Here is a 17,618-nt window from a genome sequence, read left to right as displayed (position 1 = left end):
AATCAGGCCTTTCCCCTAATGTTTAGATGACATGCTCCTTTTGAGAAGTTGTTGAATTAGCTAGTCAAAAGAAGATCTCTTCTACTGTACTGTACACCCTATCAATGTAATTCAAATTGTTTATTTTAAGACCATTTAGATGTAAAAATACTTCTTAATAATGGAAGATTCCCCTAGCAAAAAACGAAGAAAAGCCACTTTTAAAGAAGTTGGACCAAGTTTGTCAAAAGACGAATTAATACGAAGGTTAAAGGTTGGTATGAATTTTGTACTGTTTTGAAAAGGTTTATAGATTCAGCTATCAATTTAAAAACAAAGTAGCAATCATTACATTATAATATTAATAATGATAATAATAACATATATTTTAAGTGGCATGCTTTGAAAAATTCAAAAGCTTTTAGACAGCCAAGGAATTGTTTCCACAAAGGGCCACTATGAAGAGAACGAGAACAGGAACTGGAACAAAAACGAAATACAGAACGATATAACTACAATAGACGATATCGGCTTTCGATAAATGCAATGCATTCTGGTTTCTAGGGACTCTCAAAGGAATTATAATAGATCAATTATAATAGATTATAATTCCTTTGAGAGTCCCTAGAAACCAGAATGCATTGCATTTATCGAAAGCCGATATCGTCTATTATTATTAAAAGACATTTTTTATTCATTGAAAAAAAAAGAGATTTAGCTTTGGCTTTGAAAGTGACCAAAGACTTTTTTGGCGAATATCAATAGGCAATTCATTACAGATTTTTGTGGCATTGTAAAGAAAGGTCTTTGAATCAAACTTATTTCTTACCCTCTGTTTACAAATTTTTTTCTCTGTCCCAGCTCTGGTATTGACACCTTTGGCAACAGGAACATCATCGATCATTTTTTATCTTTTTGTACTTTGGGGCATCGAAGTATTGTGTTTGCAAAACTTACATAGTTATCATTTCAAATTTGGATTTGTTTTTAGAATGCAGCTCAAGGTTTGAGGAATGTAGACCAAGGAGAACAGACTGAGGATTTTGATGGGTTTACAGCTTCTGTTGCTTCACCTTTCATATTTCACCATAAAGATAAAGATGTCAAATCATTTGCTGCATGCTGTTTTGCAGATATTTTACGAATCTATGCTCCTGAGCCACCATACAATGAAGACCAATTGAAGGTATCATGGATGAGAAGTTTATTTAAGAGGAAACAAAATTGTTTATAATCATGGACAACTTTTATGGACCTAAAAAATCTTTAATACATTGCTTTATTTGGGCTGTTTGAATATTTCTATGTAATGAAAAATCCAATTTTGTGTATCATTTTTCATTTCAGGATATTTTTCACCTCATTATCAGTCAATTAAAAGGCCTTGAAAATGTCAATGCTCCTACCTATAAGCGCAATTTCTACATCTTGGAGGTACAAACAACTTATTTATTTCATACATCTGAAAATCTTAAATTTATTTTAAACATAAAGGAACGAATGAAATTGATGTAGTTTTCCATTGATTGTATTACTACAATGTTGATATTACTGGACTTTTAGCTTCCTTATTACCGCAGTGATAACTTTTACAAATGAGATGAGATCGAAAGATATAAATAAATGTTAATTAATATTTTGCACTGAATAAGCAACATTTATAGAGTTTGAAACAGGCCATCTATAAATCCCAAATCCAGTTGACTCCAAGGAACTAACCAAAAATATTTTTATCATTTCATTTTGTTCATTCATAGAGTTTGGCATTGGTGAAAACTTTCAATGTGTGTATGGAACTAGAAGCTACTGACATCATGCATAATATGTTTAAACTATTTTTTTCACTCATCAGGTATTATTCTTGCTTTACTAGCTTTGTGGATAGTCACTTATCTTGTAATTTTGGTGACGTATGTCTGCAACTTCTGCCTTTTGTTTTCTTCCAAGGTTGATTTGAGAACATTGCTTTTACTTTAAAGATTAACCATCAATGAGGATTGCTGCAAATAATTTCCTTTCAAAATAAATTTCAAATTTGTAACTATGACATATATTTTTGCAGTGAGCAACATGACGTACGAGTGAAGACTTTCATGTTAGATGTGATGGCTCCAATCATTCAAGAAGAAGATTCACTTCCTTCAGAGATACTAGAGACTATTCTCCTTCAACTTGTTTCACCAAGAAAGGTAATGATTGTTTGTGTTAGTATTTATGTATTATAATTATTATTCTCAGGTTCAGTTGGGCTAGCCAAGCAAGCTCAACGCTCGCTAATGCTTCGTACTCAATGTCTTAGGCCATCGAGCGCGAAGCGCGAGCGTCAATAAGTTGTTTTTTTACATCATTTTGAAGGAATCAAAGCGAATTCCAGCCGTAATTAAGTTAATTATATATATTTAATAATTAAATCAATCAAAATGATATTTTCTTAGTGTCTCAGACACGTTTAAAAGCTTAATTTCACCCCAATTTAGCAACAAAATCTTCTTCAAACTTGTTCTCTTTCCCTACAATGTTTTGAAATTGTCGTAGCTAAAAGGCTGCCATCTTTATGAGTTTGTTTTTAACTCCATGGCTTTGCTACTCAAAAGAAAATGAAGACTTTTTCAAATATATTCATTTCAGTGAGTGAGATCATAGAAAGCAAATGATATATTTTGAAAATTAAATCACAATGAAAAATAGAGGGCAAACATTGCACCTTTCCTGGTTTCTACACGGTTTACACTTTATATATAGCCAAGCAAGCTAGCAAGTTCGACGTTTTTTGGTGCTTCTTACTATGGATAGAAACCAAGCACTGACTGTGTTAAATTCTTTTAACTTAGCTATCAAGAATAGAATACTGCACCATGTTTCCCTGGTTTCTGTGTGGTACAGTGCGGCATTAATATATTATCTGAAAAAAAATTGGATAAAGAAAAAAAAGAGAAGCATCTCTCAGATAAATTCTGCAGCTAAAAAATAGATAGAAAAGAAATGGAAAAAAATGAAGTTTTCTTTCACCGTTTATTCTCACATGTGAGGTTTTGAAATGAAGAAACACAAGAAGGCTAAGGAAAGCGAACCTGATAAACCAAAAGTCCTCACCTACTTGGATAAGTAAACTAAAAAGCTTAGGTATCACGCTTCAAGAAAGGCCTTATTTCTTGAATTAAGGGTTGTTGACAGTTGTGGTTGCACGCACTAAATTAATCTTTCCTAATGCGCGCTACTATTTTTATGGGACGTGTAGCCACGACAAAAGAATTTTTTTTTAAATTTATCTGCTAAAAATTCAACCAATCAACGACGTTTAATCCAGATCTGGACTAAACTTCGTGGGGGGTTGTACTCGACGCTCCTGAGTAAGAAGCATTAGCGAGCGTTGAGCTTGCTTGGCTACAGTTGAGCTAGAATCTGAGAATTTCTGTTCGTTCATCTGTCTGTGTGTGTATGTAAATTTTGAGGGCAGCCTGGAGACTTCAAAGGTGGTTGAAATTGGCTGAAATTTGGTACACTTGTTACTTGGGTGAATTTTTGGGGGTGGTTCTTTAATTTTTTTAAAAATTTTAATTTTCAGGGTCTCAGCACTAGTTTTCTTTTTTTTTTTGCTACAATCAGGCATTATAATAATAATGAAGCTACTAAGCTTAGCCAAATGTATTGTGTGCATTCGACTATTTTGATAGTTAATTTTGAAATGTAATCATACAGAGGAGCATTGTTTTTATCTTTGTCATTCTCTTTACTATAAGATCGATTCGATTTTCAGACAAAGAAACCCCAGTCTTATCAACTCGCTTGTGATCTCTTGGATAGATGCTCATCATCAATCGAACCATACATGCAGCTTGTAAGTAGAAGTATCCAAAGTATCTAGAATAGTGTAATAAGTTGCAGAGTTCCAATATTTTTTCATTCAGTATTTCCGTTACAATATATTGACGAGGAAAAACCTTCATAGCGTACAATTGAATCAGTCTTGAAATTTCATTGTGTCTACCTTTACAAGGGGATTCTCCTATAGCAAACTATAGAAATTGAATAATGAACTATTTCTCAAAATTGTTGTAAAATCTTCGTTATGCTTACTGCTTGTTTACTATATCAGTTGCAACTCTGACAATGTGGATATAACTTGCTGGTGTTTTGATGATATTTTTTCACAGATTTATCTGAACCTTCTCTTTTAGTTCTTTAACAATGCTCTGGTATTGAATGGGGAAGTACATAAAGATTTGAATGGTCACTTGTATGATTTGATGTTTGAGTTATTCAAAGTCAACAGAACTGTCTTGCTTTCTGTTCTGCCACAGTTGGAATTCAAAGTCAAGGTTAGTTATTGTTATTGAAAAGGGATTTTTTATATACATTCATTACTTACTACATTTTCAAATCTTTTTCTCTGAAATTGAATTTATGTCCATATTTGACACTAATAAAGTAATTCAATACAGTTTCATTTGTAAAATCAGATTTCCCTAAAAAAAGTAAGAATATTTACAACAAATATTCCTATTATAGGGGAATGATGAAACAGAACGCATTGATGCTGTCAAGCTTCTTGGGAAAATGTTTGCATCAGAGGATTGTACTCTTGCCCAAACAAATAAACAATTATGGAATTGTTACATTGGGAGGTTGGTATCTTAAACATAATTAGCTGATCTCGCAATTTTCAAATAAATGATAATTTATTATGATTATGATAATAACTGTATGAACTGTCCAACTGTCTAATTTTATATAACAGTAACTGGCCAGAAAATCTAAGGGAAAATTTTCCTAAAAAGTAAGCGTTATTATTTAAATTATTTGATGGGAGTAATATATTTCTTGTACTTTAGATTTTGTGATATATCATCAGAGATCAGAATTGAATGTATCAAGATGAGTAAAGCTTTCCTGACGTCTAATATTCCCCTATTGAAAAGCGATATTACAGGTAAAATATTTTTCCATTAAATGAGATAAAATAATACAATTGTTTCTCTCATTATCATACCTACCTAAAATCTCGATCCTGTTTGCTACATCATATCTTTGATGTAGTGAAAAATTCCTACTCTTTAAGATCCTATACACTACTTACATTTTGAAAATTAAATTTTTCAATTGGGGGTACCTAACTCAAAGTAATTTCTCAAGGGGACTTGACTTGTTGGGGCACCATGCTTCAATGGGGGTACCTGAAAAGTGGGCTGAAACCATGTGTTCGTAGATAAGAAAGGCTATAGACCAAGAGGAAGGTCTAAAGACTTATTTTAAGCACTTTGAGCTGGGGCCGTTTTTGTAAACTTAGATTGAATTTCTAATATGCCTGGAAAGGAAACTTGCTCAGCAAAGCTATACATTGATGAAGCTGGTGGTCTTGTGGGTGTTCAGAGGGCAAAGCTCCCAAAAACTAATATGTAGATAATAATTAGTTATTGTTGCTCATAAACAACAAAAAAGGTTAATTTCGCTTGAAAAAATCTCATTTATTTTGGACTAAGTTTCAAAAATTCAATCTTAGATTGAGTATTTTGGCCAGTATACGAACATAAAAAGTGCTTAGAAAGATCCCTGAATAATAGACCTTAGGATGATCTGCAAACTGGAGTAACACTCAACATAGTGTAGAATGAGTGGCAACACAAAAGAATTCTTGTCTTCCTTTATTTCTTTACTTAATGACAGTATTGTTAGCAATGTTATAAAATTTCAACTTTAGAGCAAATTAGTAGCAGACTTCAAGACATGGATGAAAAAGTTCGTTTGGAAGCATTGCTCATCGTATATGAAGCTGCAACAGATGATTTTGCAGCTTTGGATGAAAAGGTGCCTTGTAATTTATACAAGAACATGACATAATTTATATCTATCTCACATTGAACCTTTCTAAATCATTGCCTTGTTAATGCCTCTTTACCAGGGAAGTCAATTCCTTTGACCTATTACTCAAGTTTAAGAAAAAAAATCAAATAATTAAATTGCATAATTATTTCTCTTCATCTTTTAATTGTGAAATAAATATTACTTTCTTTCTTTGACCAGCTACTTGAAGACTTAAAAGAACGCATGAGAGACAAAAAGGTAAAAAAGTCTTGTTTTTACTTAAAAAGATTTAAACCTATAAGTAATAGAAGAATATTCAGTTTTTTCAATTTCCTTTCTTTTTTTAGTGGTCAATAAGGAGAGAAGCCATTACTTGCATTGGAAAGATTTACAAGAAGTTAAGCTCAAGGTATCAATTCTCAGTCAATTTAATGTAATTATGCTTCACACTGTAATAGCTTTAGCCTTCCTAACAGTAATTGCAACAACATAAGATTTCAATATTTTATTTCATTCAAAATTTGTCTTTAAAATTTCAGTTCCAAAACAAAACCTTTATTGAGGAAGATTGACTGGGCACCTTCTAAAATTTTACACCAATACATGATAACTAATATGGATGACAGGTATGATTTTGTCAATCATCTTTCTGATTGACCCTAAATTCTAAAAAGTAGAATGAACACTGCATAATCTTTACATTAAGTTTAGCATTACACAGTGTTAAAAAAGCCAGATACCTGGAAGTATTCTTAAATTTAGGGGGTACCTGATATGTTTGGGGGCACCTGCGTTTTTAATTCAGGTCTTCAGTCGCTAAATCAGGTCTGCAACCGCTAATTCAGGTAAAAAAAATGGAAAAAAAATCTGTGGAGGAGCCTATGACAGAAAATCCTTTATTCATTTTTTAACAATAAAAAAGGTGGTAACTCAAAGTTGGGGGGCTACTTTAGAATTCTAAAAATTTTGGGGGTACCTGAACCCTGGAGGACCCTATGCTTGTGTATACTTTAGGAAAACCTTGTTTTTCTTTATAATCATAGATTGTGTATCGAGAGAGTTTTACACGGATGTTTGGTGCCTGTCACATTGAATATTGAAGAGAGAATGGAACGCTTGTTTCATGTCTATACCTCTCTTGATGATATGGGAACCATGTAAGTAATAAAGTATTTTACAAAACTTCATCCTCCAATTCGCCCTTTAACATTGAGATCCAACTGTATAATTGTATAACTTAATTGTAACTGAATTGACTGAATTCCCTCCAAGTTCAGCACGATGTGTTATAAGTATTAAAATTCCTCTAAGAAATGTCCAGAACTTTCATCAAAAGTATTTTTCCCTTTAAAAGCATTAAGCTTGAGAACCTTTGTATTTATTTACCATAATATCATCTTAAAATACAAGGGATGTGTTGTCTTGTTTAGATTATTTGACAATATGCTCCAGCAACGAGCAAGGTAAAACATTTTATGAAACAAAGCTTTTTTGTTTCTGTTTATTTTCTCTTTTACATTAGTTTGAAAGATGTATATTTTAAATTGTTCAGCTCCACATTACTTCTAGCAGTTTTAATAATAAAGGAAATGATCATTTTAAAATCTACTCGTGATTTTCTTTTCAGAATAAACAAAGATTTTACAGATCTTCTAACGGCAATCCCAGATGAAGAGGTATTGCTAAATTTGCTTTGACTTGAATTAGGATTGCTTTTCATTCAAATACTATATTTGTTTCTGATTTCAAATTTAAAAAACATTCGTTAAATTTCATTGCAATGTGAAGTTTCATCCTAATTTTTCATGAAAGTAATGTTTTCTATTTCGTCTTCAGATTGATGATAGAGAGAAACTGATACACCGTTTAACCATTATGATAGCTCGTAAGTCAATTATTTTTCCGCTGATTGATGATTAACTTCTGTCAGTATTTCCATTAGTCAGTCTCAGAATCGAATCTTAATTATTTCAATAATTACTCCATCTTTCTTATAGGTGCACTTCCAGATCCAATCAAAACACAGGAACATTTGAAAAAACTGATTGTCTTATTATCAGACAAAACCACGTATAAATTATTCAGTGAATCGACTGATTTAAAACAGGACTGTACTAAAATAATTAAATGTGTATCAGAGATAGTTAAAAAATTATCTGGGAAACATCCCATAATAGACACAGTAAAATGCTTATTAGATCGTGCTTGTCCAATGTTGGTGGACCAGACAAGCTTTGTTAGCTTGATACGAAAAATGAAAAACTACTTTGAAGGGATGGCAGATGATGAAGATGACGATTTATCTGAAGATGAACTTGCTTTGAAAGCTAAAAAATGTCTTAAATTGATCCAGGTAAAACTCTTTGTTAAAATGTATGGTTTCTGGCTACCTTTTCCACACTTTCCCACTAAATTTCATCCGCCATTTAGTCTCTAAGATACACAACAAATTGCATCTTTGTAGTTGATCTTAATTGCAATTCATTCTATACATAACATTTTTATTGGTCATTTTAACAATTCATTTTCTGGATCAGGGAAGTTAAAAGCTCCCATTGCCAACATTTTACAAAGTCAAACGCTGTAAGCCGATATCTATTTATTTTGTTTTTCTCTTTAGGTGTTGGTGAAAGTGAGACCATCCATATTCCAAACGAAACAAGCTTACGAAACTTTCTTAGTTTTCCTCAAACACAATGATCCAGAAATTGGTATAATTTTTATTTGGCGTTTTAAGCCATCTGCATATGCCTACAGTTTTACAATACTTACTTAGTTTATCAATTCAACTGTTGATATTAAAAGAATTTCCAGAAATTAAAACTTTCTGAAGGGAAAACCATTTAGTCACATAATTTCATATGATGAATTGAATTTGCCTTGCAGGTTCAATCTATAATTTTAATTTTGTCAATGATGCAGCTCTGAATCCGCTTGTGTATTCTTCTTTTAACTTTATTTTTCTTCCAATGAAATTAATGATGATCATAAATGTCTTTTCTTTACAGTACAGCAATCCTTAAATTGTTTGAGGCATGTTTTAGCCAACATAGAAGAAGTGGACAAATCCCTCAGCGCGTAAGAATTTTTTGATTCCAAAATATCCAATCTAGAATAGGTCAATTCCTCCATTATGTTCTGTTCTGAACTTTAACAATTTTGATACCATAGACAGTTTTTGATGAAATTATTAACAGCACTTTAGCCCTGAAAACATAAACATAAAATCAATGATTTACTTCCAATTCAAATGTTTATTGACGATGACTCTCATTAAACTTGAACTCTTATTATTTCAATCTTACTTCCAGATGTTTCAAACCTGTTCTGAACAAGCTGGTAGTGACTGGTTCTCCTAAACAATCCAAATATGCTGTTCGTTGCTTACTGGCCATGATGAAAGACTCTGTTGTCTCTTTGGAACGACTTTTCACCGTAAGAAGTTATTTTGCAACTTCAAAATAAAATATACTTATTTTACGTAGAAGGGAAGGGACAGCAAACTGAATCAATGAACAGGCCCAACCTTTTGATAGTTTCATTATGGAAGATTGGTGCAGTAGTGTAGTAGTCATCGTTCTTGACTTCCGTGCTGGAGTTTAGGGTTCGATTCCCACTCGGTGCTACGATTCACTTGGCAAATGGATGTACCTTGGCCCAGGTCAACCCATACCATGTGAGGGGGATAGGGCAGGATAGGGTACCATCACTCTGATACAAGAGTATGGGGAAATATGCCGGACATTGAATGTGATCTTCATCGATACAGCACGGCTCTGATGTGTCGCGAGCACAGAGTACAATGTCTGGTGAGCGCTGTGATTTCCCTATCTAGGGGTAGGAAACTATCCCGGGATAGGGCCCGGTCCGATGATATCGGAGGGTCCGCTTCTCTTTCTCTCTTCTCATTGTAGAAGATTACCAGGACATTGCCATTACCTTTGTGCAGTGATCTTTGACTTAAGGCCTGTTCCCACTAGGGAAGGAGTTTGTCGTGTCTTCACATTACCAGGAGAAGCACATTATTAATTTTTAAACTTCACATCATTTATTAATTCAATTGAACATTTTAGACATTGGTTGACTCCTTGGACGAAGACGAAACTTGCTATAAACTTCAAACCACTTTGTCAGCTCTCGGTGAAATGGCTATCCTTGCACCCGAAGTTTTTGAAACTAAACATAAAATGATCATCAGAGATTTTGTTGTCAAAAAGATACTAGTCATTGACAGGGTATGTTGGATGTGATTTCATATATTCTTGATCACTTGTATGTTGTGTTTTTGCCTCTTAATAATAGTTTGTTTTTAAGTTTCAGAGCTTGTTTTCAATCTTATATAGATTAAGTTAGCCTGTTGAACGAAAACCGCTTTTTCATTATTCGTATATTATAAACAATTTGGTTTAGTGGAAAGGTACTGGCTACTATAGACTTTGCTGACGTGTTACGCTATAATTTCCATCGTTATAGAGTAGCACATTTTGACAAGCTAGCATCATTATTTGATATTTTGCGTTTCCATTACATCAAATTCTTTGAATTCTTTCTTAGGAAAAGACGTCGCGAAAGAAGGAGCCTGATGATGAATGGGGGGATGAGAGTAAAGTGTCTGAAGAAACCACTATGAAGGTATTCCTTTTTTTATTCTTTTTTATTATCTCTAATATCTTATCTCTAAAATATTAGGGTTCTTTTTACAAGAAGTTAGTACTGTATATAATAATCATACGAATGAAAAAAGTTTCGAAAATTACCACGTGGAAAGATTACGAAAGGCTAGCGTACGACTGACAATTATTTGATTAAACGTAGATAAGTCAAAGCCATACTCGCTAATCTGGTGTTCTTTTCCGATTTCCACAAGGATTATAGATTTCTTTTGAAAGTATTTGCTTGTATTAACCGTTTCTGTTTCTGTAGATGTACATACAGTTCGCGCTCTCTAATTCGACGTTCTCTAATTCGACGTTCTACTATTCGATAGGCTCCCTTATTCGATTAAATTTGAAGTCCCCGTCAGCAAGAAACTCTCATAAACGACGCTCCCTTATTCGATAAGCCCCCCTTATTCGATAAAAATACAATTTCCCTTGAAGATCGGATTAAAGAGTGTCAACTGTACATCTTTGGCTTTTTAAGTTTCATTAACGTACTGATTTTGTATGATTTGGGCGTACTGATCCTTCTTGAATTTCCTGATCAAAATGTGACTAATGATTTTTTTTGACAATCATATAGATTGAAGCGATCAAACTCTTGGTGAAATGGTTACTTGGTTTGGACAGCGCAAGAACTGGAGATAATGCATTGCCAGTTTTACGTTTGCTATGTACGATTATCAATAATGATGGTGATTTGTCGGGCGATGGGAAAATTAGGTATGTAATGCAACCGGTGTCAACCAATAAGTAGACCTTTTACAGACTTGTAGAGCTACCTTGTTAGATATCTAAGATGTTGACGTAGGTTCTCCATGTAAATGCAATTATTTTCGACAGCATGTATGAATAATAAGAGAAAAATTGATTATATGCTTGATTATTCATCGGCTTTCCAAGACCATTTTAAACAATGAAGGAAAAATATACTTTAATGGGATAAACTTTCGCGGGGATTAAATTTCGCGGATTTCGCTGTCATACGCGAAAATCCGCTAAATTAATCATCCGCGAAATTAAGTACCCGTGAAAAATTTGAAATCTTTCTTCGATCTGCGAAAATCTTAAATTTCTATCGTCTTTTTTTCGTCCCGCAAATCAGACTACTGGAACCCCGCTTTGAAGAAAATCTCTTCGTTATTTTCCGAATTTTCACACACTACCATATCAAAATTTTGAGAGAAGTTATGTTTGCTACCCCGATTTTGCAAAATTAGGAATCACTTAAAAAATAGATTTAATCAAGGAACTCCTCATCCGCGAAAATAAGTCCCCGCGAAATTTTCGAATTTCGCGGATAGGCTCATCTGCGAAATTTGATCCCCGCGAAAGTTTATCCTATTAAAGTACCAGACACGGTAAATTGGAAAAAAAGTATTTTTCGCAAAAAGATTTTTCTAAGAAAATATTTGAGACATGTTTGACGTTGAGTTTTGATATGAAGGATTAAGTGGGATGCTTAAACATTTTCTTTGTCCTCTGATCTTCTTTTAAAACATCAAGCTAAGTAAGTTTCACTTAGTATTTACTGGAAGATTAACATTGAAAATTGTTGTAAATGTAATCAATTGTAATCCATCTAGATCCGTCTACATCAATAGTTCATGATTTTTATCGTCTCTAACAGAAAGCAAAGCATTTTACATAATCTATTCTTTATACGAACTGCAAATTCGAAAATTTTTGACTTAATATGTACTTCCTACGTAGACTCTAAGGTCTCGTATTTTTTTTAAATTTTGACTGTTTCGCTGAATTGCCAGACTTGAATGTTCTTAACTTGTTCTTAATATGCATAGTTTTCTGCTGAAAGGGTTGAAAAAGGCTGAAAAAGGGTCAGATTTTATTTTTGGATGTTCGATTATAAAAGGATAACACGCATCTCACCTTATCCTTCATAATCTAAAGCTCGCCGTTTCACTCGCCTTAGTATTTTCTTGGAAAACTTTATTTACAAAATTCAAAAACCAGTATAATTCTTTATTTCGAGCTTTGCAAATCCGCTGTTTATATATTTTCTTTGTTTTGATTCCTGACTGTTTTGCTTACATTAAGATTATATTATAGACACAATAGACAATAACGATACACGGTTACTATATAAACCCAACTTCCAAATCTTACAACCAATGAAGAAGTATTATAGTATTATATACAATATATTAATACAATAATGACCGGTTAGTGAGGGCTGTACTGAGAAATATTGCCCGAGGTCAAGTAACGACCGAGCTTGCGAGGTCGTTGCGTTGACCGAGGGCAATATTTTCAGTACAGCCCGAAAAAACCGGTCATTATTGTATTTGTTAACCGTTTCCTTCAGCTTCGATTGATTTTTAGCGCTTTATTCAGGAAAAATAGCGAAATAAAGCAGAAAAACAAGCGAAAAGAGATAAAAAATTGCTATAATTTCTGACGTCAGAAATAAAAAATGAGAGAAATGATGTCAACGCATTGTTCATTTTCCTTTGAAAAAGTGACGTCACAATAAATTTTCCTAACGACGGGCAACTCTGGACAATGTAGGCCCGTCGTCATGCGAAAAGAACCAATTGCATTGCGCAATAACTCGTGTAGCCCGCTTCGAAAAAGTAACCGGTTAACAATATATAATATTATATATAAAAGTATTATACCACTAGGAAGTAACGTAAATTTCGTTTTACATAATACATAGTTGGCTTTTTATATAATTGGATTCAAACGCTACAAACCAAAGAACGCAATACTATACGGAAGACACGTAACTATACAAACAAAAGTCAGATACAACAATCTGCAATACTTGTAATAGAGTTTCAGTCGGGTGAAAACTTCAAAAGTTTAAACTCTTGAAAGTTTGATTTCAGAGAGTTTTGTAGCTGATTCCAAGCAAGCCAATTTTGCGACTTTCTAAGTTCAAAATCAAAATATGTTCTCTTTAATGTTGTCCTTTCTATTGACGACAGTTGAGCTACATTTTTGTAGAGGCTTCACTGCCAGTCATCGATACGACGATAATATATTGAGTGCTTATCAAACAATTGGGTTTTTCTCAAAATGTAGTGAAAATGTGATGAAGGCAAATGAAACAGCATTGAGTCTATTAGCCATTGGAATGGAAAATGAGTTGAGACAAGTTTTGGAATTCCAAAAGAATTTCAATTTTATCAGTTACGATGTTTGCGATGATACTGAACGACTTGTTGAGTTGATCACTGACCTATGTCTGGATCGCAGATACTTTTTATCTTCAAGTGACAATATTCACAAGCCGACAAATCAACAAAAGGCATTGTCTACGCGTGATCAAAATATTATATTTATCATTGCTTACGTGACGGATGAAATGTCAGATATAATTCAAAGTATTTTGGGCAACCTGAATCCAATCATTGCAAGGCTTTGCATTCCTCACCAATGTGATAGCCGTTTCCCATTTTCGAACATGGATGAATATATCGGGCAAATATTAGACTTTGTACTCCGTTTTAGTATGAGAGATTTGACTTTTATCAATATCGAGCGTAGAAACGCAGAGCCTACAGGATATGAGACCTATTATAACAAAGTTTATCACTCTTTAACAAGTAAAAATTTCTGCTTGAGAAGGAAAACTATACACGTCTCTCATGGTATCACAGACTACGATAACGAATACAGTGAGAGATTATTAAAAGAGCTAATAACACCTTTCTTAAACCAAAAAGGCTCAAACAAATCTAACATAATATTCTTTGGACGAGCAGAGGATATTCGAAGTATTGCACACAAGATGGCTTATGATTTTCAAGGAATTCGAACTAGTCGTTCCATACTGTTCCAAGATATAGGATTTGTTTCAAGCGACAATGAAAATTTAATCAGGCTATACTTCGCCGGACGTCTGAACAATCTATTCAACTCTGAGGCTAATATTGTTGAGCATTCAAGACTTTTCGATCTACTTATCGACTATGCAGATATGATCTTAACAGCTCTTAAAGAATTTCTAAGCGATGATTCGCCGAGGGAAGGCATCCTCCATGAAGTTTACCATTACAGGGTCCCTCACCTATCAAACAATTTTATACTTCCATTGGGACAATACGACTCGTCTGGCAAAGAAGGTGCAATAGGGACAGTACTGTCTGAAAAATTCTTGGAAGATGCTCGATTCAAACCAGTTTATTGTCAGCCGAATCTGACATGCCCACCAGGTCACCACCAACAATATGGAGTTGTTAACATTACTCGAGATGCGGACGAGGAACATGCTTTCAGATGTGATCTTTGTCCCTTGAATACTATTAAAATCGGTTATGGTGACGGCTCTTGTGTGCCTTGCGTTGGAAAGTTCAATATCGACGATGGTGAAAGAACTGTTTGTGTCGACCCGTTCACTGATGTTAAAATGTTATTCGTTGATCAGCAACACCATGCGACTGTCGCTTTCGCCGGCTTTGGTACTTTGATCAATATCGGCATAATTATACTTTTTATCATCAAGCGAAAAACTCCAATTGTCCGCTCATCCGACAAAGTTTTGTCATTATTACATCTTTTGTCCCTATTAGGTGTATTCCTGGGTGTAAATTCTTTGTACAGCCTCCCTTATCTTGAAGTGGGAATATGTATCGGACGAAATCTGATCTACAGTATTCCCTACACATTTCACGTAGCTTGCTTGTATACTAAATCACAAAAATTGGTAACTGCTTTTTCCTCCAACATCCGACTTAGTGCTGGCAGTTTTCGCAAAACTTTAATGATTCAGACTTTCACAATTATCATCTTGGTTCTCTCCTCGAACTGTGGTTTATTTGTTTCATACGTTCAAATCGCGCCAAGGCTTATTTCCCAATTGGATGCTACAAAGATGACAAGAAACCATTCCTGTAATACAGAATTTCATCAAAATATTCAAATCGTGTTGCTGACATCTTGTCAATTAATGTGCTCTGCTCAAGCTTATAGGTGCCGAAGATTACCTAACCTTATCAACGAAGCTATGTCATTGTTTTACACGATTCTCATCACATCAGTGTCGTTTGGAGTCAGTTTTCCAATGTCCCATTTCCGACGCGAACCAATGGATAAAGAGTTTGTTGGTGTTTCTGTTATACTGATCAACTGTTATGTGACTTTGTTATTAATGTATGGAAAGAAATGTTATACCATGATGTTCCAACCCGAGAAAAACACAAGAGTATATTTCAATAGCAAAAGGAGAGAACATAACGGAGTCTAATGAACGAATACACTGTTTTGCGAGTTGTTTTAGTCTTACATTAATAAAGCCTTACATTTTCACTTACGAGCCATTGTATATACTTATGTATATTTCTTGAAGTTGATCTGAACAAAAATATGGCAAACAATATTCAACTGTCACTTGAAGTGCAATACAGTGTGTCCGGAAAAAGTAAACTAGGATTTTAATTGAAAAAATCCTCATATTATATTTTATTCTCAACTTCAGTTGAGCTAGAATCTGACAATGTATGTATGTATGTGTGTATGTGTGTATGTATGTCTGTCCGAAAACTTTGGGGTAGGCTGGAGACTTCAAAAATGATTGGGTTTGGTTGAAATTTGGCACACTTGTTCCTTGGGTGAATATCTTGGGGCTTTTTTTTCATTTTTTGAAAATTTTCATTTTTAAGGGCGTGGTTGCGAGTTTTCGCCAAAACGAGGCTAAAATTTTGGGGCAGGCTGGAGACTTCAAAAATGATCGGATTTGGTTGAAATTTGGCACACTTGTTCCTTGGGTGAATATCTGGGGGTGTTTTTTTTCATTTTTTGAAAATTTTCATTTTTAAGGGCGTGGTCACGAGTTTTCGCCAAAACGAGGCTAAATTTTTGGGGCATGATAGAGACATCAAAAATGGTTGGATTTGGTTGAAATTTGGTACACTTGTTCCTTGGGTGAATATCTGGGCGTTTTCTTTTTCATTTTTTGAAAATGTTCATTTTTAAGGGCGTGGTCACGAGTTTTCGCCAAAACGAGGATAAAGCTTTGTGGCAGGCTGGAGACTTCAAAAATAGTCGGATTTTGTTGAAATTTGTCACACTTGCTCCTTGGGTGAATATCTGGGGGCGATTTTTTCATTTTTTGAAAATTTTCCTTTTTAAGGGCGTGGTCACGAGTTTTTGCCAAAACGAGGCTAAAACTTTGGGGCAGGCTGGAGACTTCAAAAATGATCAGATTTGGCCGAAATTTTGCACACTTGATACTTGGGCGAATCCCTGGTGGCGGTTTTTTCATTTTTTCAAAATTTCCATTTTCAAGGGCCTGGTCACGAGTTTTCGCCAAAACGAGGCTAAAACTTTTATGCAGGCTGGAGACTTCAAGGGCTTATCCCTGTGGGTGGTTTTCATTATTTTATAATTTCCATTTTAAGGGGGTGGTCATGAGTTTTTAGTTGAAATTGGTTACAATTTTACAATTGGGCCTACGAATGATTTAAAAACACTGAAGTTGAGCCCAGTGCGGTTAGCACGTTCGACATTATTTTATAACGTTCAATTCCCTTTTCATTTTTCTAAAAATCAATTAATTGATAATGAGAAATGAGAATTGAGGTTTTGGGAAAAATGATTGTAAACATGCTTATTTATATAATAATGTTTTTTTTTTTTTAATTTATCATGAATATTCTTAACTTTTTGTGAGAAAAAAAATATTCTTACGGTATTCTTAGATTTGGATCCAAACCCAGGCAAAATCTAGAATGTTATACATACCTCAGGCAAAGATTTGGCATTTTTGTGGAACCCTTTAGTATCGCTGGGGAATAATTGACAATTTAATGTTAAAATTGCATTAGGTTCAGTTGCCATATTCCATGATGGTGATATTCTTACCATATTCTTAATTTTTTGGCCAATTTCATCATAAATATTCTTATAAAGTCCATTCTTATGAAAAAAGCGTTTTTGTTTTAGAGAAAAAGTTTGTATGATAAAATATTATAAAGCAGTGCCGTAGGAAGCATTTCCATATTGGGGGGGGGGCTGAAGTTTGGTGACACCGCGAGGGCCAACCATGGTTTGGCCCGAGGGAGAAAATTTTGAAAATTTGAGCTCTAGATTGCTTGAAAATGCACTCAATTGTGACAATTATGACAAATTAAAAAAGAAAAACTTTGCATTTTGCAAAATAACCTTTTTTGAAAAAATTATTGGGGGCATAGCCCCCCCCCCCCCAGTTGCTAC

At 34.1% G+C, this 17,618-nt stretch overlaps 1 protein-coding gene across 1 annotated transcript in view; it reads left to right on the top strand.

Moving 5' to 3' along the window:
- Nucleotides 1-17,618, top strand: part of LOC136810688 (sister chromatid cohesion protein PDS5 homolog B-like) — a gene marked incomplete at its 5' end in the record, with an annotated part of 31,912 nt that continues 14,294 nt past the window's right edge. The window contains 24 exon segments of the mRNA XM_067067263.1: nucleotides 1-253; nucleotides 971-1,165; nucleotides 1,327-1,413; nucleotides 1,737-1,831; nucleotides 2,042-2,168; nucleotides 3,737-3,817; nucleotides 4,158-4,298; nucleotides 4,489-4,604; nucleotides 4,812-4,909; nucleotides 5,678-5,784; nucleotides 6,001-6,039; nucleotides 6,129-6,190; nucleotides 6,321-6,407; nucleotides 6,825-6,938; nucleotides 7,212-7,244; nucleotides 7,409-7,457; nucleotides 7,618-7,666; nucleotides 7,779-8,134; nucleotides 8,402-8,492; nucleotides 8,790-8,859; nucleotides 9,093-9,216; nucleotides 9,855-10,016; nucleotides 10,336-10,413; nucleotides 11,023-11,162. Of these exon segments, the coding sequence (XP_066923364.1) occupies nucleotides 161-253; nucleotides 971-1,165; nucleotides 1,327-1,413; nucleotides 1,737-1,831; nucleotides 2,042-2,168; nucleotides 3,737-3,817; nucleotides 4,158-4,298; nucleotides 4,489-4,604; nucleotides 4,812-4,909; nucleotides 5,678-5,784; nucleotides 6,001-6,039; nucleotides 6,129-6,190; nucleotides 6,321-6,407; nucleotides 6,825-6,938; nucleotides 7,212-7,244; nucleotides 7,409-7,457; nucleotides 7,618-7,666; nucleotides 7,779-8,134; nucleotides 8,402-8,492; nucleotides 8,790-8,859; nucleotides 9,093-9,216; nucleotides 9,855-10,016; nucleotides 10,336-10,413; nucleotides 11,023-11,162 (2,594 nt within the window).

Source organism: Clytia hemisphaerica, unplaced genomic scaffold (genome assembly GCF_902728285.1).
Source record: "Clytia hemisphaerica strain Z4C2 unplaced genomic scaffold, Clytia hemisphaerica genome assembly, whole genome shotgun sequence".
Taxonomy (NCBI): Eukaryota; Metazoa; Cnidaria; class Hydrozoa; order Leptothecata; family Clytiidae; genus Clytia; species Clytia hemisphaerica.
The sequence above is the reverse complement of the archived record's forward strand: the minus strand, read 5'-3'. Positions and strand labels throughout refer to the sequence as shown.